A 27,614-nucleotide genomic window follows, 5' to 3' on the forward strand; every position below is an offset into this window, starting at 1 on the left:
CAGTAGCTGGCTGGAGAACTCTGGGAGTTGAAGTCCACAAGTCTTAAAGTTGCCAAGTTTGAAGGCCTCTGTGAGCAACGCTGATGCGCGTGGACACGTTCGATTAGAAGGTTCGGTAGAAGAGCGGTCGGCAGCTGGGGCTATAAGGTGAGTGTCTTCCATGACGCAGGAAGCCTGTTCGGCTTTCCAGACGGGCCCTCTTCTTGCCCTGACATCCTCCTCGTGTTTGCCTAACTGCGCGAGGAGGAGCCTCGCGGAGGGAGGGACACTCCCCCCCTCAAGCGGGGGCTATTTTAAGAACGGGCGCTCCCCCCTCCCCCAATCCAGCGCCGCGCGTGACTCCTCTTCCGCCTCCGTCCTTTCCGCCGGATTGGGAAATGGAAACGGTATAGAGACAGTAGCGCGAGAGGGAGGCGGGGTTTCCAGGGCCAGTCCCGAAAATTTCTGGGCGGAACCTCGGACTTGGAAGGTAACGGACCGCACAAGCGGAGCGTTTCCTGGGGCTTCTTCCTTGGTCTCGTTTCCTCTCATCCTTTTCTACCGTTACAGCGAAGCCCTCGTGCTCACGGTTTCCTTCTCCTCCTCCTCCTCCTCTAGTTGCTGCTGTTTATTTATTTTATTTTTATTTTATTTATTTATTTATTTGTTTGTTTGTTTTGTACAATACACAATAATACACAATGAGAGTTATAGAGGATATACAGTATTCAGATAGAATGTATTAAAGAGAGAATAGAGGAGAAAATATAGGAGTAAAATAGAACTATGAAATTAGCAGAAAAAGATATAGGGATAGAAGAGAAGATTTATGAGATATGGGAGAGACAATAGGACGGGACGGTAGGCACTCTAGTGAACTTATGTACGCCCCTTACTGACCTCTTAGGAACCTGGTGAGGTCAACCGTGGATAGTCTAAGGGTAGTGTTGGGGGTTAGGGGATGATCCTACAGAGTCTGGTAGTAAATTCCACGCTTCGACAACTCGATTATTAAAGTCGTATTTTTTACAGTCAAGTTTGGAGTGGTTAATATTAAGCTTGTATCTGTTGTGGGCTCTTGTGTTGTTGTGGTTGAAGCTGAAGTAGTCTGACAGGCAGGATGTTGCAGCATATGATCTTGTGGGCAGTACTTAGATCATGTTTGAGGCATCTTAGTTCTAAGCTTTCTAGACCCAGGATTGTAAGTCTAGTTTCGTAGGGTGTTCTGTTACGGGTAGAGGAGTGAAGAGCTCTTCTAGTGAAGTATCTCTGGACATTTTCAAGGGTAGTCAGAAATATGGTATGGGTTCCAAACAGATTAGCTATATTCTAGGATGTGTCTGGCGAAAGTTTTATAAGCTCAGGGAGCGGCTTGAGTTTCTTTCCTCCCTCCCTCCAAAGGGAGATTGGACTGCCATTTGTCCGAAAGAGCAACAGCATTTAGATTTACTGTATATATCGCTTCACAGTGCTTTACAGCTCTCTCTAAGCCAGTGGTTCTCAACCATTCTAATGCCATGACTGGCAGTTCATGGCATCCCAACCATAAGTCTCGCGCCAATTCTCCCAACAGAGCTTTAAGCTGATTGGCAGGAAGGTCAGAGGGACACCCCCACTGTAAATGCCTGATTGTAAAAATATTTTCCAAAGTGTCAGAATAGAAGCTTTAGTTCCTAACACCATGGGAAATTTGTCTTTTCCCATGGTCTTGGGTGACCCCAGTGAAACGGTTGTTCGACCCTCAAAACGGGCCCAACTCCCAGGTTGAGAACCAAGGCTATAAGTGGTTTACAGAGAGTCAGCATATTTTCCCCAATAATCTGAGTCCTTACTTTACCCACCTCGGAAGGATGGAAGGCTGAGTCAACCTTGAGCCTACTGAGATTTGTTCTGCCAAACTGCTGGCAGCCGGTGATCAGCAGAAGTAGTTTGTAGTACTGCGTTCTAACCACCACACCACCGAGGAGCTTTTTGGTATAGGGACTCCTGTTTGAATGGGAGGTTGGACTAGATGACCTACAAGGTCCCTTGCAACTCTAATTGAATGGTGCAGATTCGTGCCGGGATTCTGCATATTCCTCCTATTCCTATTCTTGCCAGCATACATACTTTCTTATTAAAGAGGAAGCAGATTGACTGATTTATTAGAAAGGGAGCAGAATTCCTTCAAATAAAATAGCAAAAATCTAACCAACCACTGGATAGGTAGCTAAGAGGCAGTAAAATTGTAACGCCTTGCTGGCTTTTTGGACAGCTATCAATTCTGATAGTTTTGTTCCCAGGAATAGCTGCACTTACTTTATGTGATGGTGATAGCAGTTTTTAAGTAACTGTGACAACCGAGCTGTAAACTGTCTGGATTCTTCCCAGCAGTAGAAAAGCTGTTGTTTTCCAACTAGAGTATTTCAATGCAACATCTCTGTACTTTTTGGACTATTGGACATATGTTAATGTAAAGAATCCAGTTTGCCTGGCCTAAATTCAAAGTTCAAATTGTACAGCAGGGTCATTTGTCATTGCTTGTTCCAAATTCCCTCTTGGATCTTAGAATTTTAGAAAGAGGAGAAAAACTAATCGCTGGATCCAACAAAGAATCTGCTGTTTAACTGGGACCAAATTTGTATCAGAAACATTAAAGACATGGCAAAGCTTTCTAGAAGAGAGCTTCTTTAGATAATTTTATTGGACCTAGACATTCTTTTCCATTTCTAGTCCCCTTGTGTTTTCTCATGGCAGTGTATTTGGAAAAATAGAAGCTCATATAGTGAAGTACTGTACTCATCAAGATGTTTTATTATTGTTTACTAAACAATTTTATAAACCAGGCTGCTTTTATGGATTCAATGTATTTGTCTAGAAAAATCATAGAGCATGTGCATTTATTTGATTTATAACCCACAGTTGCACAGCAGCTCAAGGTAGTGTACAAAGTGTCTGGCTCCTATTTTTCTCCACAATGGCAATCCTACAGTTTCTCCATAGATTGAATAATTTCTTCTGAAATGAGGTTCTAATAAAAATGTATGTTGCTCTTGGCATTTAGCATTTTGATGAAAAGTATATATTTTATGCTATGGTTCACCCTTTTACTATGCCCATTTTATTCAGGTAAGCAAATATTCAATCTAAAATTGTAGCTATTCGGTATTTAGAATTGCAAATTGGGACATTACTTCACAAGTTTCTCCCAGAGTATATCAGACAAAGGAAGAAATGCCTGAGGAATGTAGTCTGCTCTGGCTCCAAATAGGCCCTTCCTAGTGTAAGAACATTACTTTCCCAATATACAGTAGTTCTACTAATGTAACCAAGTTTTTTGGGATTATGTTAAATAAGAATAGTTGGGTTTTCAGTTATAGATATAATTTGCTTTCACTGCAGTGGTTGAGAAAAAGCCACCTAGAAAGAAGGCATTTGTAAATTACCTAATATCGGCATGCTCTCTAGATGCAATTTACAACATTCCAGCCACCATGATTGAAGAATGAGAATTATAGCAATTGAATCTCCAACAATTTTAAGAATGCTTGGTTAGAAGTGTGATCTACATGTGTATTCTCATGATGCTATGGATCTTTAGCATTTAAGATACTTCAACTAATTTTCCAAAGGATCAAGCTGAATCAGAACAAAATTTAAATCATTTAGCTATTATTTTTGAGTGATAATGCTACCAAAATGCTAATTTTCTTAATCTGCTAAATTTAGTTTTGTATAAAATTTATTTCAGGTATCAAAATACATAATCAAATCAACAGTATAAACTGAGCAAGTGATGGATGACAGCAAGTCTGAAACAACGGTAGATATTATTCGACTTAATGTTGGAGGCTTTATGTATACAGCTAGACGTGAATCTTTATGCCGTTTTAAGGATTCAATGTTAGCAGCTATGTTCAGTGGAAGATTTCCTTTAAAAATGGATAATTCAGGTAAAAGGCTTCTTAAATTATAACTAGCTAACACTTGAAAAGGTGAACAAATGCATTTCAGCGTTTACCATAAGATTACTTGGTTGTAGGCTTCTTTGCATTATTTTTCCTATGAGCTTGACTACCACCTCTTGATTTCTTCCTTCTGCATCAGTTAATTCATGTATAGCCCTCTTTCTGCAGATTTATGATCTGAACAATTTCATTCTGTATAGAAACAAGTGTCCTGAGTTAAAGCCCAGAGCAGAGTTCAGGGTGTTATTAGAGTTGAAGAGGAAATGCTTTACCAGTTTTTTTGTTAGCATTTAATGGGTTAGATTTTGGAACATTTTAGACTTCAGGGCCATGTACAAGCTCCTGGAAGCTTTATGTATGGCCCAAGGCCTCTCCCAAAGTTCCATCAAATTAATTTGTAATGGAACAGAAGAATACATTTACTGGACATTAGGGAATAATACTAAGCTTCATGTTTAATTATAAATGGGAATGAATCATTATCCAATTTCTTGTTTGCTTTTTGATGTGGAGCCTCTGTCATGCTACTAAATAGCCAAATATGGTCATCATACTAAAAAAACAGTTTATACTTCTAGCTTAGAGGAAAGAAATATAATTTTATTTTAAGTAAACCTCTTAAGCAAATATGATGTTGAGTCCTTGGTCAAGGACAATTCATCCCTGAGCTACATATTGGTATATTATCTTCTATAAATATATGATGTTGGAAAATATAATTTCTAAACAGGTGTTCAAATTTGACAGAGTTGAATAGTGCTTTCTATATAAACAGTAGTAAACTAGAATGGTTTTTGCTATAAAATAATCCTAACTGATTTGACTTCTGTTAATTTAATAGAATGTGTTGAACTATGCCCAATTTGGTTAATACAAATTAAAAGTTTAATTGCATTTTCTTCTTTGTTAATGCAGATTTACTGGGCAATAGAGTATACTACACTAATGGAGTAAACAATGTATGTGTACATTTTTTTATATCTGTTTTCAGGAGCATGCGTTATTGATCGAGATGGTAATCTTTTTAAATACCTCTTAAATTATCTTCATGGAGAAGTTTGGATTCCTGAAAATGAGGAAACACGAATTGCATTACAAGAAGAAGCTGATTATTTTGGCATTCCTTACCCTTACAGTCTTGTTGACCACCTAGCTAATGAAATGGAGACATATTGTTTTAGAACAAATGTAGAACTTAAGAAGGTCAGAATTTTCCTATGTTATTAAATTATTCTGCAGTATATATTCAAAATTTGATAAAGGACAAGTGATGCATGTATATTGTTTTGGCATATTCAGGTTTCTTCCCATGTAGGATTCAGAGATTTCTGGCAACGTTTCGACGAGGTCCCACTCGTCATCTTCAGGCTGGTGCTTCTGTCCTTGTTCTAGGGCGAACACAAGGACAGAAGCACCAGCCTGAAGGTGATGAGTGGGACCTCGTTGAAACGTTGCCAGAAATCTCTGAATCCTACACGGGAAGAAACCCGAATATGCCAAGACCTTTATACCTGTACCCGTGAAAATCTATGTGGTGTAATGTACCAATCACCACAATCCAATTTTTCATGCACTTATCTGCAGGTTTTTATGCATATATTAAAACAGCCCTTCAATAATGGAAAACACAATTCAGTAATCCATTTTAATGTTAATGTATTTTCTCTTACTATACTTCTGATAATCTAAAATTTTGTGTGCACGTTTAGCAAATGTTAGCTATGTATAATAAGTACTTAAAATATTATTAAACTATTTTTCACAGTAGAAATGGTAAGACTACAGATATCTGGGTATTTACCATTGGCAAAATATTATGAACTCAATTAGATTACATTGGCAGAATTCAATATTTTGGATACTTTTTAATAACTTAAATTATGTAAACTATATTAAATAACCAGATTGTTTGACTGAATATATGTGTTGGTATACTTCTTTTCTAGGCACTCGTAGGGTTTTGTGACTCATATGGTTTAATATGCACTAAACCAACGGTTTGGGTCTTGCATTATCTCAATACTTCTGGTGCCAGCTGTGAGAGTAGCATAATTGGAATATATGCTACAAAAGCAGATGGAATAACTGCAGTTGAAAAAGAACTTGCAGAACGAATATATAGTAAAAATATTTACAAAAGGTGAGATGTTTCTCAGCCAGGTGATTATATATTATCATAAGATTATAAATGAATTTATATAACTCATTATGTAATTTCTGCTTAGAGAAAAAATGGCAGATATTCTCCAAATGCTTTAAACTTCAGTACTGATCATTCCTTGTCCTTCCGAACCCTGATATATCATTATGGGGCTTGTTCCTCAACATCTACCAGGAAGTTAGGTTCCTACCATTGCTCAAGAACAGTGGCAGTTTTCTAAAAATAAGCAAATCTTTCTTTGAGTCATTCCTTTTGAGATTTGCTTATTTATCCAAATTGGTTAAGACTACAATAATGTAGTCCCATTAAATATAATACAACAGATATTAGTTTTGGATAGAATAATATATTGTCTAATTATATTTAGAGTAACATTAAAGATTTAATATTAAGGCTCTCCAATTACATTTCCATAATGGTGTGTTAACATCTACTAAAAAATGCCTGTGGATACTCACTTTCTTCGCTCTGAAATCTTTGAGTACATCTGCTACAGTTTTGAAGGAGATATAGGAAAAGGGGAGCAAGAGAAAATCCAATTATGGAACTAGATTTCTACTTCTGTTATGTCTGTGTAGTACAATACACTGGATCTTGTTATTAATAAAACAAAGCCTAGAATATTTTAAACATATCTTGCCCAGAAAATGCAATAGATTAAACAGTAATGCACTTAAATGTAATTAATTCATTGATTTTGGGGTAGAATAAATGTTACTCTTGCTGTCCATTCAGTTTACTTGCATAAGAATCTATCTATCTATCTGGATACCTAGATGGAATTACGATGTAAAAATAATTAGGTAAGCATCCTTAATGCTACATTTAGTCTTACAAATAGCATTATCAACATTCCGCAATGAAGATAGTGTAATCTAGTGCTGGTGCTTGGCTGAATAAAATACGGTAGTTCACTAATTGTGCCTTATTGTGCTAAATTGCTTTCTTTCAACCATTTATGATTCTTGATACTTAAGAAAAGTAATTTAAGCAAAGCTTTGGTTTTCATTTAGTAAAACAAATGTATTTTTCTACATTTTTTTAACTAGAGAGGCTGGAAACAACATCCAGTACATTTGGAGTTACTATTCAGTAACAGAATTGAAGGAGATAATGGATGCATTTGAGGCTTGGGAAGGAAGAGGTATGTGTTTGTGTGTGTGTGTGTGTATTTCTATATCTGAACATGGATTTTTAAAAATATATTATTTATGGTTGTGAATCGGCTGTTGAAGTTTAACCAGGGTATTTTTTCATTTATTTTGTATTCATTTTGTTTATTAGCAACATTTTTAAAAAGGCAATAACTGGCTCTTCATGTAACAAAACCAGTATCTTAGGCATTATTATTACTCAGGCTCAAACAACCAACTATCTATTATTTCACTAAAGTAAAAGAAACATTTTTTAGAAACATATTTTTAGAAATATATTACTACATCTGGCAATTGCCTGAAACTGAAAAAGGTAAATAATAGTATAATATAAATTATAAAAAGGTTAAAAATATTCTAAATTTAAAAAGTAGGTGTTGCATCCTGCAATCTTTCTCTCCCCCCACATATAAACAGAACAATTATAGCAGGTTGAAAATCTACCAAGATTGAGAGGTGTGCAGTAAAAGCAAGGATACCCAACCAATGTTCCCTCTATTTTTTTTTTCAGTGTGAGCGGAAAAGTATAATGTCTGAGCGGCACATTTTCATGCCTGCGTGTGGATCAGTTACAAACCTGGTCATTAAGTGAATCTGGCTTCCCCCCCCCCCCCATTGTTTTTGCTTGTGAGGTGGTCGCAAAAGAGGACACAGCAATGGTCATAAATATGAAACAGCGGCCAACTTTTGATCACAAGATCATGGGGGTCCTGCAAAGGTCATAACATGAGATTACAGAAAGGAAGGGAATAAAGAGAGGGGAGGGAGAGAGGAAAAGAAAGAAACAGAAAGAAAGAAAGAAAGAAAAAGAAGGAGGGAAGGAAAAAGGAGAGAGGGAGGAAAAGAAAGAGAGAAAGAATGATGGAATAAACAGGAAGGGCGGGAGGGAGGGAGGAAGGAAGGAGAAGGGAGGGAGAGAGGGAGAAAAAGAAAGAGAAGGAAGGAGAAGTGAGGGAGAAAAAGAAAGGGAGAGAAAGGAAGGGAAGGAAAGGGAAGGAAAGAGGGGGGGAGGAAAGAAGGAAAGGAGAGAGACGGGCTGGACATATAAAAGGAAACTGAATCTCATCAGCAGCAGGATGGGGTCCAAATAAAAAATTCAAACGGCCTTATTTTTATTTTTATGCCTTCGTTCCCTCACACCTTCGAATGGCCTCTGGTGCAAAACTTCAATCTCACCCCGAGCAAGGTTAATTTCAAACAAAAGCAAACAAAACAACACAAACAAAAAGAAGCCTTGGAGAGAAACGATCCGAAGGCATAACTTTTGCATGGTCACAAATCCAGAGGTGCATGGTGGGCTTGCAGCGGAACAGGGAGCACATGCACAAGATGGGCGCAATCCCCGCCTCCTCCCTCAGGACTGCCTCGGGGCGAACGTCATGTGCCTCTGGGGGGGGGGGGGAGGCTGTCACGAGCTTTAAAGAGAAAGATGGAGAGAGAGTGAGGTGAGAGCTCCGGTTTGGGCAGCGCCATCAGCCGAGCAACGGGAATGACCGCCACTTTCCCCCCACAGGACACACACATACACTCCTGTGATGCTGCCCAAACCGGAGCTCCCACCTCGCCCTCTCTCCACCTTTTATTTAAAGTTTGCGGCGGAGCACTGAGGCTCCCCCCCAGAAGCACATGGTGGGCTGGAAGTGGAATGGGGAGCTCACGCACACGACATTCAAGGGAGAAAAATGTTCACTGGCGGAAGACTTCCCCGCATTTTCCTCTCCGTCCTCCCCCCAACGCCCCGTCTACCTCAAGCATCCTCCGACCAAGCTTTCTGGGGTTTTTTCCTCTCAGAGTCTACCTCAGAACCTGCTCGCCGGCGGGAAGAAAATTGGAAGGGTTGGACGACTGGGCATGGTCCCCAGAGCCAGAGAAGCCGGGCAGGGCTCAGAGCCCACGGGGGTTTCTCCCCGGCCGACAGCTTGGTAGGGGCAGATCAGCTGTCGGGCGGGGACCTCTGCACCGCGTTTGAAAACGCTGTGCTGCATTTGTTTTTGAGTGCATTCATGCACAGCAGTGCACCTTGGGGGAACAGTGTACCCAACTCTTGGTCCACAAATTGCTCCTGGTCTATGGCCGATTGGGAACTGGGTCTCAGGAGTGGCGAGCTCCATTTGTGCGTGTTTGGGATTAGTTTGTGTACATGAAACCTTTTTTTCCATCGTTGCTACCTGCTGCCGGTCCAGAGGTGGAAAGGTTGGGGACAAGATTCATATTTCATATGACATTTCATATTTTTATGTCAGCAATTTCACTTATGTAATACTGGATGTTGTTCAATTTTATATATAGAAAAAGATATTCATAATATTGCTCTTTAATTATGGGAACACAGAGAAACTCTTGTAATGAAGGTGTGTCCAGTTGCATTAATGCATCTTGAATATTGTGAAATGATGTGTTTGAAATTACAAGGTGCCAGCTACTGGCGAGTACCACAGGAGCTGATAGAGTGTTGGACTCTTGAGGAGCATTCTTTAAAAGGAAGCCTCCAGAATATGTCTCCAGTATGTAAACGGTAGGTATTGGTTCATTTATCTGTTGTAGCCTTTAAGTGGAATAAAAATTATATTTGCATGTGAGTTTTTATATTCAGTAACTTCTGATAGAAAAATCGTGTTTTAATCATGCAATATGCAGTTAGTGTGATATAGAAGGATAAGTAAACCCTTCTGCTTTCAATATGTTAAACAATATACAGTAATACCTGGTCTTACGAACTTAATTGTTTCTGGGAGGAGGTTTGTAAGGCGAAAGGTTCGTAAGATGAAACAATATTTCCCATAGGAAACAATGTAAAATAAATTAATGCGTGCAAGCAAAAAAATTGCAAAAACGGCGCTCCGCTGGGTGCCGGCGCCCAACTGTCACCTTTTGAAACAGCTGGGTGTTTCTCAGTGTTCTCCTGAACGCCGAACCTGGAAGTTTGGCAAAAGTTCAGGTTCGGCGTTCAGGTTCGGGAGGCTGCCGAGAAGCCCTACCGCCCAGCTGTCACCTTGCCAGAAGAGCCGCGGAGCTGTCACCCGGTCGGGAGGCTCAAACGGAGGTGGGGAATCCCAATTCCATGGGCGGAGCTTTGACGTCACGGAGACATTCTTCCTGGAGTCCACGTTTTGGCCGGCTAGGAAGGACGTCTTCATGATATCAAAGCTCCTCCTTCTCGGCAGCCTTACGAACCCGAATGCCGAACCTGAACGTCCGGGTTCGGCGCTCGGACGGCGGGTTTTTAAGGCGAAAAAAGTTCGTAAGAAGAGACAAAAATTTTCCGAACCCCGGGTTCGTATCTCGAAAAGTTTGTATCACGAGGGGTTCGTATCACGAAGTACTATTGTATTACAAAATACTAAAGTTGTTTATCTGTTTTGAAGAAATGTTTTTAGACTTTCTGCAAGGGCAGCACCTGTGCTTTTATTAAAATAGTGCAACTTTTTTCTCATCTCCATTCAAACCTGAAGTAAAGTGCTTTTGCTTTGAGTCACATTTATTATTATTATTAATAATAATAATAATAATAATAATAATAATAATAATAATAATAGATTTGCATGCCGTCCTTCTCCGGGTGGGGGACAATCCTAATCTCTGGGGGGAGCTGGATCCAGAGGGTCGGGGCTGCCACAGAGAAGGCTCTTCCCCTGGGTCCCACCAGATGACATTGTTTAGTCGACGGAACCTGGAAAAGGCCAACTCTGTGGGACCTAACTGGTCGCTGGGATTCGTGCGGTAGAAGGCGGTCCCGGAGATATTCTGCTCCGATGCCATGAAGGGCTTTATAGGTCATAACCAACACATTGAATTGTGACCAGAAACTGATCGGCAACCAGTGCAGACTGCGGAGTGTTGGTGTGACATAAACATACCTAGGGAAGACCATGATTGCTCTTGCAGCTGCATTCTGCACGATCTGAAGTTTCCGAACACTTTTCAAAGGTAGCCCCATGTAGAGAGCATTACAGTAGTCGAACCTCAAGGTGATGAGGGCATGAGTGACTGTGAGTAATGACTCCCGGTCCAGGTAGAGCCGCAACTGGTGCACCAGGCGAACCTGGGCAAACGCCCCCCTTGCCACAGCTGATAGATGGTTCTCTAATGTCAGCTGTGGATCAAGGAGGATGCCCAAGTTGCGGACCCTATCTGAGGGGGCCAATAATTTCCCCTCCCCCGGTTAATGGACGGACAGATAGAATTACCCTTGGGAGGCAGATTTAATTAATTGATTGATTGATTGATTCAATTTGGATAACCCATCTCAGCAAATAATTCTTGGCAGTGAACAATATTAAACCAATCTTCAATGGAGGCATTGAAGAAACTTCTTTAATGAGTAGTGGATATATGCTACACTCATGCTTCTTTTCCTGCTCTACCTCTCACAAAAATCTTGGTTATTCTCCTTACTATAAAACAGACCTGGGCAAAGGGCGGGCCACGGGCCGGATACGGCCCGCCCATTGTCTGTGACCGGCCCGCGGAGGTGGGAGGGAGGGAAGGAGGGAGGAAGGAAGGAATTATCTTTCCATGCCCTTTTGCAAGTCCAATAAATGCTCATTTTTTAATTGTTCATTGGTTTCATTGGCCTTTCCAAAAAATTTAAAGCAAACCCCCCACCCCACCTCTCGGGGGAAAAAAGGGAGGAGGAAGAGGAATCCAAACCTACTTTCAGACAAAGCCTCCACCATGTTTTCTCAACTGACAATGCAGGTCAGTTGAAGAGAGGCAGCTGAAAGGACTATTTTGAAAGAGAAGTAGAGAACTGCCCAAAAGCAGAAATAAAAGGCAGAGAAAATCAGAGAGACAGAAGCTCCTCTCCATCTGGAGAAGGAAGGAAGGAAGGAAAGAAGGAAGGAAGGAAGGAAGGGGTGGGCAATTAATTTATAATTATAATTATAATATATAATATAATGTATAATGATATATATATATATATATTATACATTATATTATATATATAATATAATATATAATTATAATTAACTCAGTTCTACCCAAACATATACAGCATTGTGTAGAACTGAGTTAATTATATTAATCTGTTCCTTTAACTGCTGTGCTGTTCGGGTCGTATGTGACCCGAAGCCAAGTTTGAGTCCCTGTAAAAAATTTTCCCTGCATATCTGAAACTTGAAATTTCATGACTTTTCATCATTTCAGGGGTTCTATGAGAATTTTTTTGGGGGGTGGGGGGCTTAGTTTTTGCTGCGCAAAAAAAGTTACACTTCTTCTGTTCCTGGGTCACCCTGACCCGGACTGAAAACTCTTCATTTGCAGTGCTTATGTTTGGTCTTTTTGAAAGCTTTTTTCACTTGGAAAGCAGTCTGAACATTTCTGCACACAATGATATGAAAATTGAAATGAAAAAAGTAAAGCTTATTGGTTTATTTTGCTGCTATAATGCATGTCCCCCCCATTTTTGTGAAAGTTTTTTCAATTTATGGATAGTTTTGCTCGCAAAATGCATTCTATTTTACTGAAGGTGGTGTGGGATTGGTAGCTTGAACATTTCTGAATATAAGAAAAATATAAAGGAACTGAAAAAAATGATTCTTACTGGTTTTTTAACATCAGAAATAAGGCCTCCCCCCCTCCTTCGACTGCTTGCAACCATTTTCACTTTATATTTACGCAGGCTTAAAATCCAAAATATTTTCAATATCTTATGCATTCATTTACTCATTTTAACATGGCTGATCATCATAAAAATATTTGTGGGGGTGGGGGAAAATTTTTTTCTGGGCAAAAAAAAAAATCACGTTGACTGTTTCGGGTCATGTAGACCCGGACCAAAATGATTTTTTTTAGGTACTTGAATTTGGTCTTTTTGAAAACTTTTTCCACTGGAAAACTAGTTTGAACATTTATGAACATAATGATATGAAAATTGAACTGAAAAAATTGAGGCTTATATTTTTATTTTGATCAAAAAGCCTCTCTCCCCATGCTTTCTGAATTTTTTGTCAATTTATATTTTTTTAGGCTACAAATCTCTAAAGAATATTCCCCCAAAAGTTTTGATATACTAAATTGAACAATCCTAAACATAAGAAAAATAAAAATGAACTGAAAAAAATTATTCTTATTGGTTTATTTTTGAATATAAGACCATATTGTTTTATACTCGAGTATAAGCCTACTCGAGTATAAGCCTATTTGAGTATAAGCATGGGGGCCCATTTATGAGCAAAATAAACCAATAAGGATCATTTTGTTCAGTTCAATTTTCATATCATTATGTTCAGAAAGGTTCAAGCTACCAATCCCACACCAACTTTAGTAAAATAGAATGCATTTTGCAGGCAAAATTATCAATAAACCCAAAAGTTTTGATATACTAAATTGAACAATCCTAAACATAAGAAAAATAGAAATGAACTGAAAAAAATGATTCTTATTGGTTTATTTTTGAATATAAGATCATATCGTTTTATACTCGAGTATAAGCCTACTCGAGTATAAGCCTATTTGAGTATAAGCATGGGGGCCCATTTATGAGCAAAATAAACCAATAAGGATCATTTTTTTCAGTTCAATTTTCATATCATTATGTTCAGAAAGGTTCAAGCTACCAATCCCACACCATCTTTAGTAAAATAGAATGCATTTTGCAGGCAAAATTATCAATAAACCTAAAGAAAATTCACAAAAACGGGGGGGGGGGGAGGCACATTTATGTGCAAAATAAACCAATAAGGATTAATTTTTTCAGTTCAATTTTCATCCCATTGTGTGCAGAAATGTTCAAACTTGTTTCCAGGTGAAAAAAGCTTTCAAAAAGACCAAATATAAGTACCTAAAATGATCGATTTGCAGTCCGGGTCAAATAGACCCGGGAACATAAGATTAGGGAGTTTTTTCGAACAGAACAGCAGGGTTAAAATCATCCCAATTTCTCATGCGGCCCCATGGCAAAATTAATTGCCCACCCCTGCTATAAAATAAAGTGCAAGCCCATTTTTTAACAATAACATTTTCTTAATGTTGCCAGTATATTTCCTATAACTAATAATTATGATGCTGCTCCATGGAAACTATACTTGCTGCAGAAAAACTATATACATTTTTGAAATCGGAACAAAAAAAAGATTCAGAAAAGGACAAGCTCAACTGCGATGATTGCAAAAAATATTTTTTGTAGACCTGTGTAATGAATATAAGAAAATATACTTGTAAATATGATGAAGTTATATTTGGTATTAAATAAGAACATATTTTTTCTATTATTTGTGCATAATATAAATGATTATTAGTATCAATATGTTGTCCTTGATGTTTGTAGTGTCTGATATACACCATTTTAGGCAAATATTAGAGTAAAAATAATGTTGAAAATTATACTTCCGTCTTTACTGGACTTAATATTTTTTTTTACAGAAGAATAATTGGTTCTTCTGATGAGGAAGAAACTCAGCTGAATAGCAGAACAGCTCGGAAGCCAGTTCAATTCTGTGGCCCCTCCACAAGTACCCACATCAAAGTTAAGAACTCAGCTTCTTTAAAGATCGCAGCATCTTCACATGCCCAAACGGCTCTTAAGTGTCCTAGCACAAACACTTCTTTAATACGCAAAAAGATTTCCAGAACTCCTTATGCAAGGACCGTACCATTGACTAAAACTTCTCAGACCTCTCTTAGAAATGCTGACCATGGAGAAGTTGGCCAAACGACCCCAAAGTCTCTTTCATCCAGAAAGTTTGCAACTAGTCAGGTGATAAAACTGAAGCGGACTCCACTCTGTAATGAATTACAGACTCAGCATTCTTCAAGAGTTGTGAGGAAAGTTAAACAGCAATTCCCATCTGCTGCAATCACTACTACTTCTACATGTCACTCATTAAACTGTGAGCATTCGGGTCTTTCCCCGAAGTGCACTAGTGTCAGAGATAGTCTGGAGAATAGCCAGCTGAATGGTGATATGTGACACTAGTCTCCAACGTCATTATTTTTTAACAACCAAACCTTTGCCGCCTGAGAGCACAAAAAAATCCCAGGTTGTACAAAAAATATTGGAAATAGTCAAAATGTTTTAGTAAGATGGTGGATGGTAGTCAGTTGGTGTTCACTTTTGTAAGGTACATTACAAATCATGAAATAAAGATTAAATGTGGAACATTGGTCATTTAAAAATATTATTTATGCTAGACTGGATGTGTTCCTAAGTTTTTAACTTTTTGAAAACTTGTGCAGTTTGTTCTGGACCTGCTTAGTCTTCCATTCTTCTGAGAGTGGTAAAATGAAGACCAAGATTGTTACGGGGAATAAGTTGACTAAACTGCTTATAGAGAACTGTAAGGCATTATGAAGCGGCATATAAGTCTAAGTGCTATTGCTATAGAGAACAATAGTCTCTTTCTCCTGAAACTAAGATTTTTATGCTGCCATTGTTAACATATTTCCAAGATGTTAACCATTTTATATTAAACATATTAATATGGTTTGAGATATACTCTCTTACTACAAACAAAGCCTAGATGCTTACAAAGATAGATCTTTGAGTATGCCGGCAGCTAAGAAAATATTTTTTTACCTAGTGACATCATTATCTTTGAAGTCTGTTTTTCTACATTCTCTAGGAATGTTGCTTTTACTAAATGAAGTTTCGCTATAACTTTTTCTGTTCTTCCCAAGCATTCTATTTTCCCTACCTAGCCTTCTGGTCCAAATATAGAAAATATTTGATCATCAGAAATATATTTTCCCCCAATACCTTAAAGTTTGAAAATACCTTCTCTTGAATCTGTTAGAAGACTTTCATACCACCACTGTTACCAATTAGTATGTCAAAATCCTTTCATCCCGATTTAGCTCAACAGAACTAATTAGTACTCCCCTCCTCAGTCAATATCCTAACTTCATTTGGGGGGTATTTATCTGGCCATATAACTCCTTTCCCCTTCAGAGAAGAATTGAATTATCAAGGCCTCAGTACCCTCGAAAGGTAGAGCCCAGAAGCTGAAAAGCATGCTGAGCACTTCTTTGCAAATGGGAAATGGATTACTGTACTTATAAATTCCATGTAACTGTAAACCTTATAGCAGCAAGGCTAATTTCCAACAGGCATTTCATTTTTAAAAGATATTTAATCTTGTAGCAGCCATAGGATCATTCCGGCTTGCTCTTCCCCCTCCTTGTATTATAGAAACAGAATGAGAATTGAATGTCAAGTCTTTTATCTCTGGAAATAGGCAGCTGTGTCTCCTAGCAATGTGAACAGGCGCTTGTAACAATGTTGTGGGCTGCTCAGGTTTGTACAGAATATGCAACAGTGCTCAAGGCATTCATTCAGAGCCACTGTTTAGAGTTTTAGGCTTTTCTTAAACTTAATGGATGGCTTTGGTCTTCTGGACCAAGATAAGCCTGTGTAAAAGAGGCACTTGACTATCGATAAATGAGACTTCTTAAAAGGAAATATTTTAAGTCCTTTAAGCCCAGAGATGTATGAATTATTTTTCCTTTTGAAGACGCTGAATGGAAATAGTGTCTTCCTTTTGAAGAACTGAATAGAGGCTATCTATAAAAATCCTAAAGGAAATGAAATTCCCCTCCCTTATCATTTTTAGCAGTGTGAGAAGAACCGTTGAAACTTACCTGAACGGTCTTCTCGATGCACTGCAATGAGAGTCCAATGTGGGTAATTCTCCAGTCTGATTGGAAGGGACTGAGTTTAATTCAAATATTAGGCGGGTACCGCCCTCTAAAATAAAACGAAGGAGCAGTAAACCATGAAACATTTTTATTAAACAACTGGAAGGCCAAAAGAAACTTTAATAACTATAAACCATTGAACGAAAACAGTGACCCTAGTCCCAGAGCCGGGTGGGTTTGGACTCTACTTGCAGTGCACCGAGAAGACCATTCAGGTAAGTTCAACGGTCCTTTTCCAATGCACTTGCAAGGAGAGTCCAATGTGGGATATACCCAAGACTTAATTTGAGGGAGGGAGAAGGCTGGACCAGGGGCGCTGGAGTTGAGCACACCTTTTGTAGCACACACCTCCCAAAGGCCGCCTCCGAAGAGGCAAGTGAGTCAATTTGATAGTGTTTAATGAATGTAGATGGAACAGCCCACGTGGCTGCCCTGCAGATGTCTTCGAGAGATGCCTGGGTTGCCCAAGCTGCTGAAGTGGCAGCGCTATGAGTAGAGTGTCCGGTTACTCCCTGCGGAATTTGATTACCTTCTGCCCTATATGCCTCTGCAATGCAGTCTCGCAGCCAGCGGCTGATAGTTTGGGATGAAACCTTGATACCCATGGCTTGTGTTGAGAAAGACACAAACAATGCTTCCAAAATTCTGAAGGACTGTGTTCTGCGGACATAGATTTTTAAAGCTCGTTGCACATTCAGCTTGTGCCACCTCAGTTCCGAGGGGTGAGTTCTGTGTGTGCAAAAGTCCAGCAAAATTATTTCCTATATCCTGTGAAACCAGGAATTTACTTTTGGAAAAAACACTGGGTCTAGTCTTAAGACCACCCTGTCCGGGTGAAATTGGCAAAGATCCGGTCTGACTGACAAGGCCCATATTTCTGAAATCCATCTGGCTGAGGTGATTGCGACCAAGAATGCGGTTTTGATTAACAGGAAATGTAGAAAGATTGTATCGGCTTGAAAGGGGGGGCTGACAAGGCTTGCAAAACTAAAGTCGGTTCCCAAGACAGGTATCTGAACCGTCGGTGGTCTGATGTTGGAGGTTCCTCTTAGAAAGTCCTTAATCCACGGGTGATGTGTTAGGGGGTGGTAGTAATCCTTCACTAGTATGGTAGATAATGTGGCTACGTGTCTTCGCAGAGTGTTGGGAGGCGAGACCATTATTCAATCCTGCTTGAAGGAATGTTAAAACTATGAGCGGTGAAGCAGTCTGTGGATCCACTTCTTGGTGTCTACAGAAGTCACAAAAGGCCAACCATATGGCCTGATGAATGCGCTTGGTGGATGGTCTGCACACAGCTTGCATGATGGCTATGACCGTGTCTGGCAGGTGTTGGCGCCTCAGGCGATCCCCCTCAAGTGCCGCACGGTCAGTTGCCACCACTGTGGTTCGGGGTGTACAATGCATCCCTGACTGAGGGAGATCAGGTAGTCTGGGATCCTCCAGCATGGTGATATGGAGAGGACCCTCAGATCCGCGAATCATGCCCGACGTGGCCAATATGGAGCCAACAGCAGTATTTCGGCCTGTTCCTTCAGGATCTTTCGGATTACCTTCTAAATGATGCAAGTTGGTGGAAATGCATAGAGAAGGCCTGGTGGCCATGGGTGACGTAGCGCATTCACCCCCTCTGCTCCTGGAGAGGGGAAGTGGGAAAAGAAGGGTGGAAGTTGCATGTTGTGGCATGTTGCAAAGAGGTTGATCACTGGGCTGCCGGACTGAAAGGTTATTTCCTGAAATATCCTGGGGTCCAGGCGCCATTCCGCTGGGTCTAAAGTCCTGCGGCTTAGCCAGTCCACGCAGATGTTCTCCTGCCCCGATATGTGTTCTGCTGAGAGGGAGGCTAGATTGACTTCTGCCCACCAAAACAGCGACTCTGACTGCCGCATCAGCCTTCGGGACCTCGTTCCCCCTTGGTGGTAGATGTGGGAACGAGTTGAGACATAATCTGTCAATATCAAGATATGTTGTCCCTGTAGTAGGTGAGTGAAGCTGTGAAGGGCCAGGGAGACTGCCTTGAGTTCTAAATAATTAATGTTCACATCTTGTAGGTCCTGTGGGTCCCACAATCCTTGGGCCATCTGGGAGGAAAGGTGGGCTCCCCAACCAGTTAAGCTGGAGTCTGTTGTTACAGTCACTGGGGCCTGGCCCAGGAAGGACGAGCCCCGCCGGATCACTGGAGATGTCCACCATTGTAGGGATTTCCTTAGCCTGGCGCTGAGGGCTACTTTCCTGTGTGTGTGGTTGGATTTCATCTTTTGAAAGGGCAGTAAGAACCATTGGAGTGGGCGTAGATGGTGTCAAGCCCATGGTACAATGTCTATACAGGATACCAGGGTACCCAGAAGCTTTGACAGGAAGGATAGTTGAGGTTGCCATTGATTTCTTATAGTTTCTAGCAGAGCTTGAATATTGGTCTGTCTTTCCTGGGACATGAAGACCATGCATGAGTTTGTGTCTATGATCGTGCCTAGGTGTGCTAGGCGTTTCGTCGGCCTCAGGTGGCTCTTGTCCCTGTTGACTGTGAATCCATGAGCCTGAAGAGTCCTTATGGTTAGTTGTACATCTCGACATGCCTGTTCCAGTGACTTTGAAAGCACTACAATACTGTCGAGGTACGCCATAAGGCGCGCCGACTGATGTCTGAGGCTGGCCGTGAGAATGTCCAACAATTTTGTGAGCATCCTCGGAGCTGATGATAGGTCAAAGGGCATTGCCTTGTATTGGTAATGTGCCCCGTCTAGGCAGAATCGTAGGAATTGTCTGTGAGATGGATAAACGGGCACATGAAGATAGGTCTCTTTTAGGTCTATGGATGTGAGGAAGTCCTTGTGTCGTATGGAGGAGAATAGAACGGAGCGAATGCATTTTGAACCTCTTGTATCGCACAGAGGTTCAACTGCCGCAGATTCAAAATTAATTGACATCGCCCCGAGGATTTTGGAACCACAAATATGACCCAGTAGAAGCCTTTGCCTTGCTGGTAGAGAGGGACTTCCTCTATAGCCTCAATCTCTAGGAGATGGGAGACTTCTAGGTATAACAGCATTCTCTTCTGAGGGTCTGTTATGAAGGGGCATGGGAGGAAGTGGCAATTGCCCAGGCATTGGAGAAAGTAGTTTCCCAGGAGCTTGCGAAATTCTGCAGCCTGCCACCTAGGGTGTAGTGGTTTGCTGAGTCATTTGTTCTTTCTGAACCCCTTGGTGTTGGAACATCTGAAGGGGCGACGTCCTTGTTGGTAAGATTTGTTATGATCTGAGAAGAATGGTTTGTCTGAACAGTAGTTTCCCTGGTTGAAAGAGCCCTGGAAGTATAGCCTTGAACCCTGGGTGATAGTCGAGGAGTGCTCCGATCAAATGGACTGGCGTCTTGCAAAAGGGGTGAAGCGTGCGTCTGTTTTGTCTTTTGTTTGCCCTCGGTAGCACTTTTTTCTTGTCTTTATCTTTGATAAGGACCTCCTCCAGGATGTTGCCGAACCATTTTTCACCCTGAAATGGTGAGGACGCCAGACACCACTTTGATTTTACATCAGCCTACCAGCTACGAAGCCAGATCAGCCTGCGTGACGACACTGACGACGGCATTGCTCTGGAGGCGAACTTTGCTGCATTCACCGTGGCATCTGCCCAAAATTCTGTAGCTGCAAGAAGTTTGTTCAGATCCTGACAAAGATGTCCATCTTCCAGATTCACCCTGGATTGCATTTCTTGGATGGTGGCTCTATTAAAAAAGGAGGCTGCGGAGGCTACGCGCAGGGCCCAGGCTGCCATTTGGTGTGTTTTACACACAACATTCTCCGCCTTCTTATCCTCTCCCTTTAGACTATCCAGTAATTCGGAAGGAACCAGGGCGTTAGAAACTAGGCTTGCCACCGGTTTGTCTATGGTCAGGGAGCCTAGTAGAGTCTCTATCTCTTGGTCGAATGTATAGAATTTACGGTCTATATTTGATGGGCTGTGAGCGGCCGCCGGGTTCTCCCATGGACGTTTTATATTTTCCAGAAATAGCTGGGATGATGGAATGTGTTCCGCCTCCTTCCTGGGCATTACGAATAGTCCTCCTGTTGGGGCAACTGTTGTGGAAGCATCAGTCTGCTTCCCTTCCCCGGCCTGGTCAATAGTCAGCTTTGCCTTATTGAGCAAGATCCTGAACAGGGACGGTTTAAAAAGTCCCGTAACGACAGGCTGTTCCAGAGGCTGCTCGTCCCCTGACAGATCATCGTACTAACATTTTTTCTAGTAGTAATATCCTCCTCCATTGATCCTGTTAAGGATTGTGGGGCTGGAGCCGTCCAAGGGTCCCTGACACTCGTGGGAGCGGGCACCACTGGGGCGTATTGTTGTATCCCAGCTGCCAGCCCATGAGAATACGCATTGGCGATGAGGTCTTGCAGCGCCGGGGACATATTCTGCCATGTGTTCTGAGAATTTCGCAGGCCAGCAGCAGTTGGGTAAAGGTTGCTTACTGCATCTGCCCATACTGAGGAATCTGGGTGGTTTGAGTGGGTGGAGGAAGATTAGGCCACAGATGCCTGCCTAAGAGGATTGAAGGTTCAGGTATTGGTGAAGGAGCTGTTTGTAGGGGGCGCTCTGGACACCAGGCCTTTTCTGTTGTCGAGCCTGCTACCCCTGTGGTGATCATAGGGGAGACCGGCTGTGGAGTAGGCCCCAAAGAGACTGGGCATTGATGGGGCAGCTGTAGGGATTAGCTGCCTCTGGGTTGTCTCTAGTTGTTTTTCGAGTGCCCTTATCCTTTTCTCAGCCTCTCTGAGGGAGGAGCTTTGAGAGGATTTAGATCTCGTTTTATCCATTTGGGGCTTCTCCTTTGGAGAGCTAGGTCTGATGGCTGGTGCAGACTCTTCTCCTATATGAGCTGAAGGCTATGCCATTATTCTTTCCCCCTTGTTAAACACTCACGTTCTAGTCTCCTTGAAAATGCTCTGCTTTTCTGCACGATGCCAGAAATTAATGGCCGGTAAGCCCTCACAAGCGCATGCGTGTCTCCAGGGCAGAATTAGGGGTCGCGGATGTGACGTGGTGGTCACGACAGTATCCTGACCCACGTCAGTGTAAAGGTGACCTTTTATTTAAGATCCAAAATGGCCGGCACCCAGTTGCCATGGGAACTGCATGGGATCACTGGGTTAGATCGGCTTCTTCCCGCCATTCCGGGGCATTCCCAGCCGAAGTGGCGTTTTCTTAAAAGAACTGTCGGTTCCCAAATGCGGCACCTCGAAGCCGGCTTTCGTCTCATGTGTCCCCTGCTGAGTTCTTTGGCCCAGTATGTTCGCCGAGGGGGGCGGACCCCTCAACGTCAACCACCTCCTGTTGCCCGGGTGTGACCGCGGAGGTTGGTGACCCGGTTGCTCTCTCCGGCCCTAATTAATTTGACCCTTATTGACGGGGGAGGAGCGGCAGCCAGCAGGGAAATGCCCTTGGAGGGTATTGACCCTATGTTGCATGGGGGGGGGGGGCTTGCCATATAAGGCTTCATTCCTGAAATAAAACAGAGGAAAAAGACAATCATTAGAGAAACATTACTTGCAAATACTAATCTAAATAGTAAATCCCTTTACTGCGACTGAGTTTTTAAGACTGGAGGGCTAGGGGGCGGTACCCGCCTAATATTTAAATTAAACTCAGTCCCTTCCAATCAGACTGGAGAATTACCCACATTGGACTCTCCTTGCAAGTGCATTGGAGAAGCGCTTGATCAAAGAAAGAAAAGGTAGCATGCTTATATTGGTTAAAATATTTGATAAAGATTTTTGAGACTCCTTATGTTTAAGGAGATAATATAACTAATGGGAAGGAAGATGAATTTGCCCACTTTTCCCCTCCCAGAAAAGATGGTTACAGTAATTCAGGGATATCAAACTTGATTTCATTGAGGGCTGCATCGGGGTTGTGTTTGTCCTTGGGGGACCAGTGTGGTATGGTCAGTGTGGGCGTGGCCAGCTTGACATCAGTTGTGTCAGGCACCTGTGGCAGCCTGAGCACTCTGTCAGGAAATGGGCTTCTGAGCTCTGTTTTGGCTGCGACAGCTCCTGTAACCCTGTGCCAGCGAAAACAGACCTCAGGAGAACTGCACACTCCCAAGATCTATTTTTACTGGCAGAGGGTTGCTGGAGGACATCGCAGCCAGAGCTCGGGAGCCCATTTTCACTGGCAGAGGCATTGTGGACTGGTCCTTCACTACTTCCAGGGTGGCCCTGTAGGCCAGATGTAAGCACCTCATGGGCTGGATCCAGCCCCCGGGACTTGAGTTTAATACCCCTGCAGTAATTGGATCAGAGGCTCAAGGGGGCTGGGGGAAGATAAAGTAGACTATTGAAATAGTATTAGTAGGAATGTTAAGTTTGCCCTCTTGAATTCTTCAAATAAGTGTAGTAATAGTCTGACACCCCCCCCCCCGAAAAAAAAGGAATCCGAGACTGAAACACATTCAATTTTTAGTCCACAAAAATAATCAGTCATTAAAAAGAACTGAAAAGTTTGGAAAAACTGTACTTGTGTAAGTTATATATATTTCAAATGGAAAAAACAGACATTTTACAAATATAGCATGAAGCAATTAATATATAGTTTTTTAACTATTATTAATCTTGAGTATTTTTCTGGACATGACATTAGGTCACACAGAGCTATGAGATTTGTCATGTTGAGTTCTATCTAGTATGGGAAATGTGAAAAATGTTATGTATTTACATAACAGCCCACTACTAGAGATGCCAATATTTTGCTTCTTTAATACTGAATGACTGAAAACAAACTGGGCAGTAATTAGCATTATCTGTAATGATATCCTCTTACAGTTTATTTTTCAGTATCAGTCTAGTAGATCTAGTAAGTACTGCTGGCTAAAGCTGCATTATTATGAAAAAATAATCCTGAGTATATTGAGCAAAGCTTTCCATGTAGAAAACAAGATAAAGTTAAGACCATTTTAGCAAGTTTGGTTCACCACAATTGTAATATTTTTCTCAAGCTATTTCATCAGTATTTGTAGAGTACTGTACACAACAAGGGAGGGGAGAAGCACCTTTAATGAAAAAAATCAGATTACTGTTATCATGCCACCAAAGTCACAGCTGGCACGGCGATTGAAAGGACAGGTGTCTCTCCAGAGGTGTCAATTCTTGGAGGATATAAATTACAGGGAGAACCCCTCGCTATATTGCTGCACAAAGGACTGGGCTCTGTAGGGATTGGAATAGGATGCTTTTGCTGTCCTTTCTCTGGATATGCTCCCTTTTCTAGATTTTTTATGGGTGTTGATTGCTGTTGAGTTTTTACCATGCCTCTGTTTTTGGGCCTAAAATTATGATGGTGCTGCCGTCGGTATTCATGTCGGGAGTGATTCTTCGGGTTGCTCTGATCAGATTCATCGCCAGGATTTTGGGGCTTGACAGAACCATTGATTCGGATGCTATGGTAGTGCGCATGAAATCTTCGTCTCGGACCTGAAGGCACGTTCTGTCGAGGAAGAAAAAAGAACATCACAACTCATTTCAGTTCAATTTCAGTTCACTTTGGTAAAAGTTGGGTAGGATTATTATGTCCACCAACACATATCTATTACATTATGCATGTCAGCACTGTAGTCATTGATGCTGTTTTAATGACCCCATCCTTCCCCAGTTCCTTCTTGAGGGAACCAGGGGCAGGTTGGAAGATAATAAAACAATAAGCTAATGACTGGCAATTTGGCTGAATTGCTACTACTACAATTGCATTCCTCTGACAGTAAGACAAAATGATTCCCAGCCTGGCTTTACCATGGTTTGGAAAATGAAACATTTTCAGTGTTCAATATTTGGTCCAGGAATGGGTGCAATTGGCACGCAAGATAAATTTGTGTAAAGGATCCCCGGCCAGAGTTGCCCATCTGCTTGTTTAACAGGAGTCATTGTTTCTAAGAGAACCCCTAATTGATTAGTCATGGATGAAGACAGACTTACAGCAATCACTGAATAAATCTGGACATAACACTTAAGCCTATTCCATAACATTTTTGGAACAAAAGATTCCCCCCCCCAAAAGAATGAAGTAACCCTCTCTCCCTTCTTCTGGAGATTTCACCAGCTAGATAGAGTTGATATACAGTATATAGATATGAGATAAATCTAAATCTAATCTAATCATTGTTATCTCTTCAATTCATTAATCAATGCAGCTCATCAATGTGGCTCATTCTGGATTGAAAAAGAATATATATTCTACTCATGTTAAAATTTAAGAACATAAGAATTAGCTGAAAGGTGTCAAATAAATCCAAAGGTGTTGCATCTAGAATCCTTTAATAATGCAGCATTTAAAAGAATTTCTGAATCTGGGAAGAAATTGACCTGATGAAAATAATCTTGACTATGTGTCTATAAAATGTTTCTCAAACAGCTGTAAATTTTTAATTTTATAATTTTTATGCTGATTCATAGAACTTTTTCCTTGGCTTTTACCTGTTTATTTGTTGAAATTACATGAGAAGAGGATTCTGTAACTGGGAGAACTTGGCTTGAACCTTTAGTTATTGCTGTTTTGTGATCAGAAGTCTTAGCAGGAGTTTGATTAGAATACTTTTGGTTATATGTATTTCGCCTGCTGGTCACTGATTTTGAAATTTCTGATTGAAGGAACATGTTGGATGGTGTTCTAGAGGAGTAATTGTTTTTTGGATGGAAAACTACAAAGGAAAATGCAAATTTTATCATATAATATATTGACATGAATTGCAAAAAAATTAAACCAAAGGCAGTGTATACATTATATTTACTAGCTATGAAAATGGTTCTAACAAGTGATTTAAAGAGCAATTAACGAAGAAGCTGAGACTTTACTACAACTTACTTTCTCCACACTGTAATATCTGCATTTTTAATGGTTCAATGTCACAGGAAAAGCGGGCAGCTCTACCCAATTCTTCATCATATTTACGTTCACTTACAAAGTGCTACAATGAAGGGAAAAGTAACATAAATAGCCTCACATGATTAAATAACTGGAAAATCACATTGAAGTCTAATGTGTTGAAAAAAAGCTTTTTATGGAGATAAGTGTTCTAATCTTAGAAAGTTTGGATATTTTTTATATTTTGTTGAATACTATTGTAAAATCTGATTCAGAATCAATAGTACAATACCCTCTCCTCACATTTGAAAAAATAACTACAGTTATACAAGGGAATTAAGTATGAAGCTCAAAAGGAAAAAAAACACGTCTGCAACTTTTATAGAACTGGAAGGAAAAGCAGGAATGTGAATATTGTTATTACTCTTATTATAAAATACAAGAGAGATAGCACAGTTTTAAGTAAGATGACATTATTAAAAAGCTAAATTTATACTTTGCTTGAGCCTTGTGGTGAGAACCTGTGGCCCCAAGTGCTGAAATAAAGATGCATTACTTATATACAACTATGCTTATTTTAAAGAGAAATACTCTTTTATAGCTGACCTTAATTTCAGCTCGCAAATCAGCCAGCTGAATCTCCGCCATCTGACTTGCCAAATCTGTTAGTCTCTTTAATTCTTCAGCTTTTTTCTGACGTGCAGTCAAAATATCCACTGTCAAAGAAAAAAGGGTAATAAAAAATGTTAAATGCTCATGTGGAAAAGATATTCACTATGAAAAATTAAGTGACCCCTTAATGCTTGAAATTACTTCTTTCTTATGTTACATTATCTTTTCCTTAAAAAACTCAAAGTGAGATTATCCCTCCTCCCCAATGCTAGGTTAACAGTTTTCCATTCACCCTGGGAAAATTCTAGACTTTCTCTTCTCTACTGCAACTTCCAGGAATGCCTTTTCCCAAGAAAAGTGAATGATTTAAAAGAGAGGCAGGAATCATCTCAAATCTGTTAGTGCATTATTGGAAACCAACTTAATCCAAGTACTGTAACTGTTTTATCAGTCCTCTGCAGAGGCGTAATAGCCTTAAGACTTTTGATCTCATTTTTTTTTCTTTTCCTTCTGCCTCTGTTGGCCTGAACATATTTAGCAAGCATTACTTGATTTTCTTTTCCAGTATGAAAAATATGGAGAAATATCATATATTGGATTTTTTATTTTATTAATTTAGACCACACTGCCTAGTAAGATTCATAACAGTGGATCAGTACACACTGTCATGCATCCAAATTCATTGGGGAAGGCAATGATGTTAGGAATAGTTAGTGGAACAAGAAAGGGCAAAGAACTCACTGGTTTCATAAATGTATCAAAATGGATACAAAGATGAACATCCAACGACTGAAAGAAAGCGCTCTTCAGGATAGCATTGACAGCACTTGTCTATAAAGTCATCAAAAATTGAACATGACTTACTGGTTAAAACACCACTTTTGCCAATTAAAGAAAAAAGTGGTAAGAAAGGATCTATCTTCACAGTTAGAAATATTTCATTGTTTATTCCCCAATCAAAACATCTAACTGTTGAATGTACTGTACAGCAGCCAAATTATTCTTCAGTCTCTGCAATATTAGCTGGGGAAATTTAAGGCCAAATTGAAATATACTGTATATGATATTCAAAGTTATTTTTGAAATAAAATTTGCCATTTTAATTTTAATTTCTACTTACTGGCTTCTTGTTTAACCTTGTCGACTTCTGCCATTAAAGCCACCTCCTTATCAATGATACTGAAAATGGAAATAATTTAATTTAGGACAATATTAATAAGAGACTTGATTAATTATGTCCTTCAAAAAAAGTTTCAAAACAGAATTTATGATAAGAGTT

The 27,614-nt window shown here is 40.5% G+C and overlaps 2 protein-coding genes across 6 annotated transcripts in view; one reads left to right on the forward strand and one right to left on the reverse strand.

Moving 5' to 3' along the window:
• Positions 1–9: 9 nt before the first annotated feature.
• On the forward strand, positions 10–15,342 carry KCTD18 (potassium channel tetramerization domain containing 18). Of its 2 annotated transcripts, none has more exons than XM_070732095.1 (7): positions 10–147; positions 3,710–3,911; positions 4,918–5,129; positions 5,873–6,066; positions 7,137–7,231; positions 9,654–9,756; positions 14,607–15,342. In XM_070732095.1, exons 2-7 carry the CDS (start codon positions 3,755–3,757, stop codon positions 15,151–15,153), a joined length of 1,308 nt encoding a protein of 435 aa, XP_070588196.1. In that variant the 5' UTR covers positions 10–147; positions 3,710–3,754; the 3' UTR covers positions 15,154–15,342. The 2 variants fall into 2 exon arrangements, with proteins under 2 accessions (XP_070588196.1, XP_070588197.1); XM_070732096.1 differs by lacking the exon at positions 10–147 and adding an exon at positions 169–469.
• An 8,028-nt stretch (positions 15,343–23,370) lies between these two features.
• Positions 23,371–27,614, reverse strand: part of SPATS2L (spermatogenesis associated serine rich 2 like) — a 62,734-nt gene continuing 58,490 nt past the window's right edge. For all 4 annotated transcript variants that reach the window (XM_070732083.1, XM_070732085.1, XM_070732084.1 and 1 more), the window contains 5 exons: positions 27,456–27,514; positions 26,330–26,439; positions 25,724–25,826; positions 25,336–25,559; positions 23,371–24,352 (listed from right to left, as the gene is read on the reverse strand). In XM_070732083.1, coding sequence (XP_070588184.1) covers positions 23,948–24,352; positions 25,336–25,559; positions 25,724–25,826; positions 26,330–26,439; positions 27,456–27,514 — 901 coding nt within the window. In that variant the 3' untranslated portion in view covers positions 23,371–23,947. The remainder of the gene's footprint in view (positions 24,353–25,335; positions 25,560–25,723; positions 25,827–26,329; positions 26,440–27,455; positions 27,515–27,614) is intronic.

This window comes from Erythrolamprus reginae, chromosome 1 (genome assembly GCF_031021105.1).
Source record: "Erythrolamprus reginae isolate rEryReg1 chromosome 1, rEryReg1.hap1, whole genome shotgun sequence".
NCBI lineage: Eukaryota > Metazoa > Chordata > Lepidosauria > Squamata > Dipsadidae > Erythrolamprus > Erythrolamprus reginae.

Coding starts and splice junctions, on each gene's coding strand:
- KCTD18 (XM_070732095.1), top strand. CDS start 3,755: ATGGATGACAGCAAGTCTGAAACAACGGTAGATATTATTCGACTTAAT. Junction 5,130..5,872: donor CAAATGTAGAACTTAAGAAG/GTCAGAATTTTC, acceptor CTTCTTTTCTAG/GCACTCGTAGGGTTTTGTGA. Junction 7,232..9,653: donor TGAGGCTTGGGAAGGAAGAG/GTATGTGTTTGT, acceptor TGAAATTACAAG/GTGCCAGCTACTGGCGAGTA.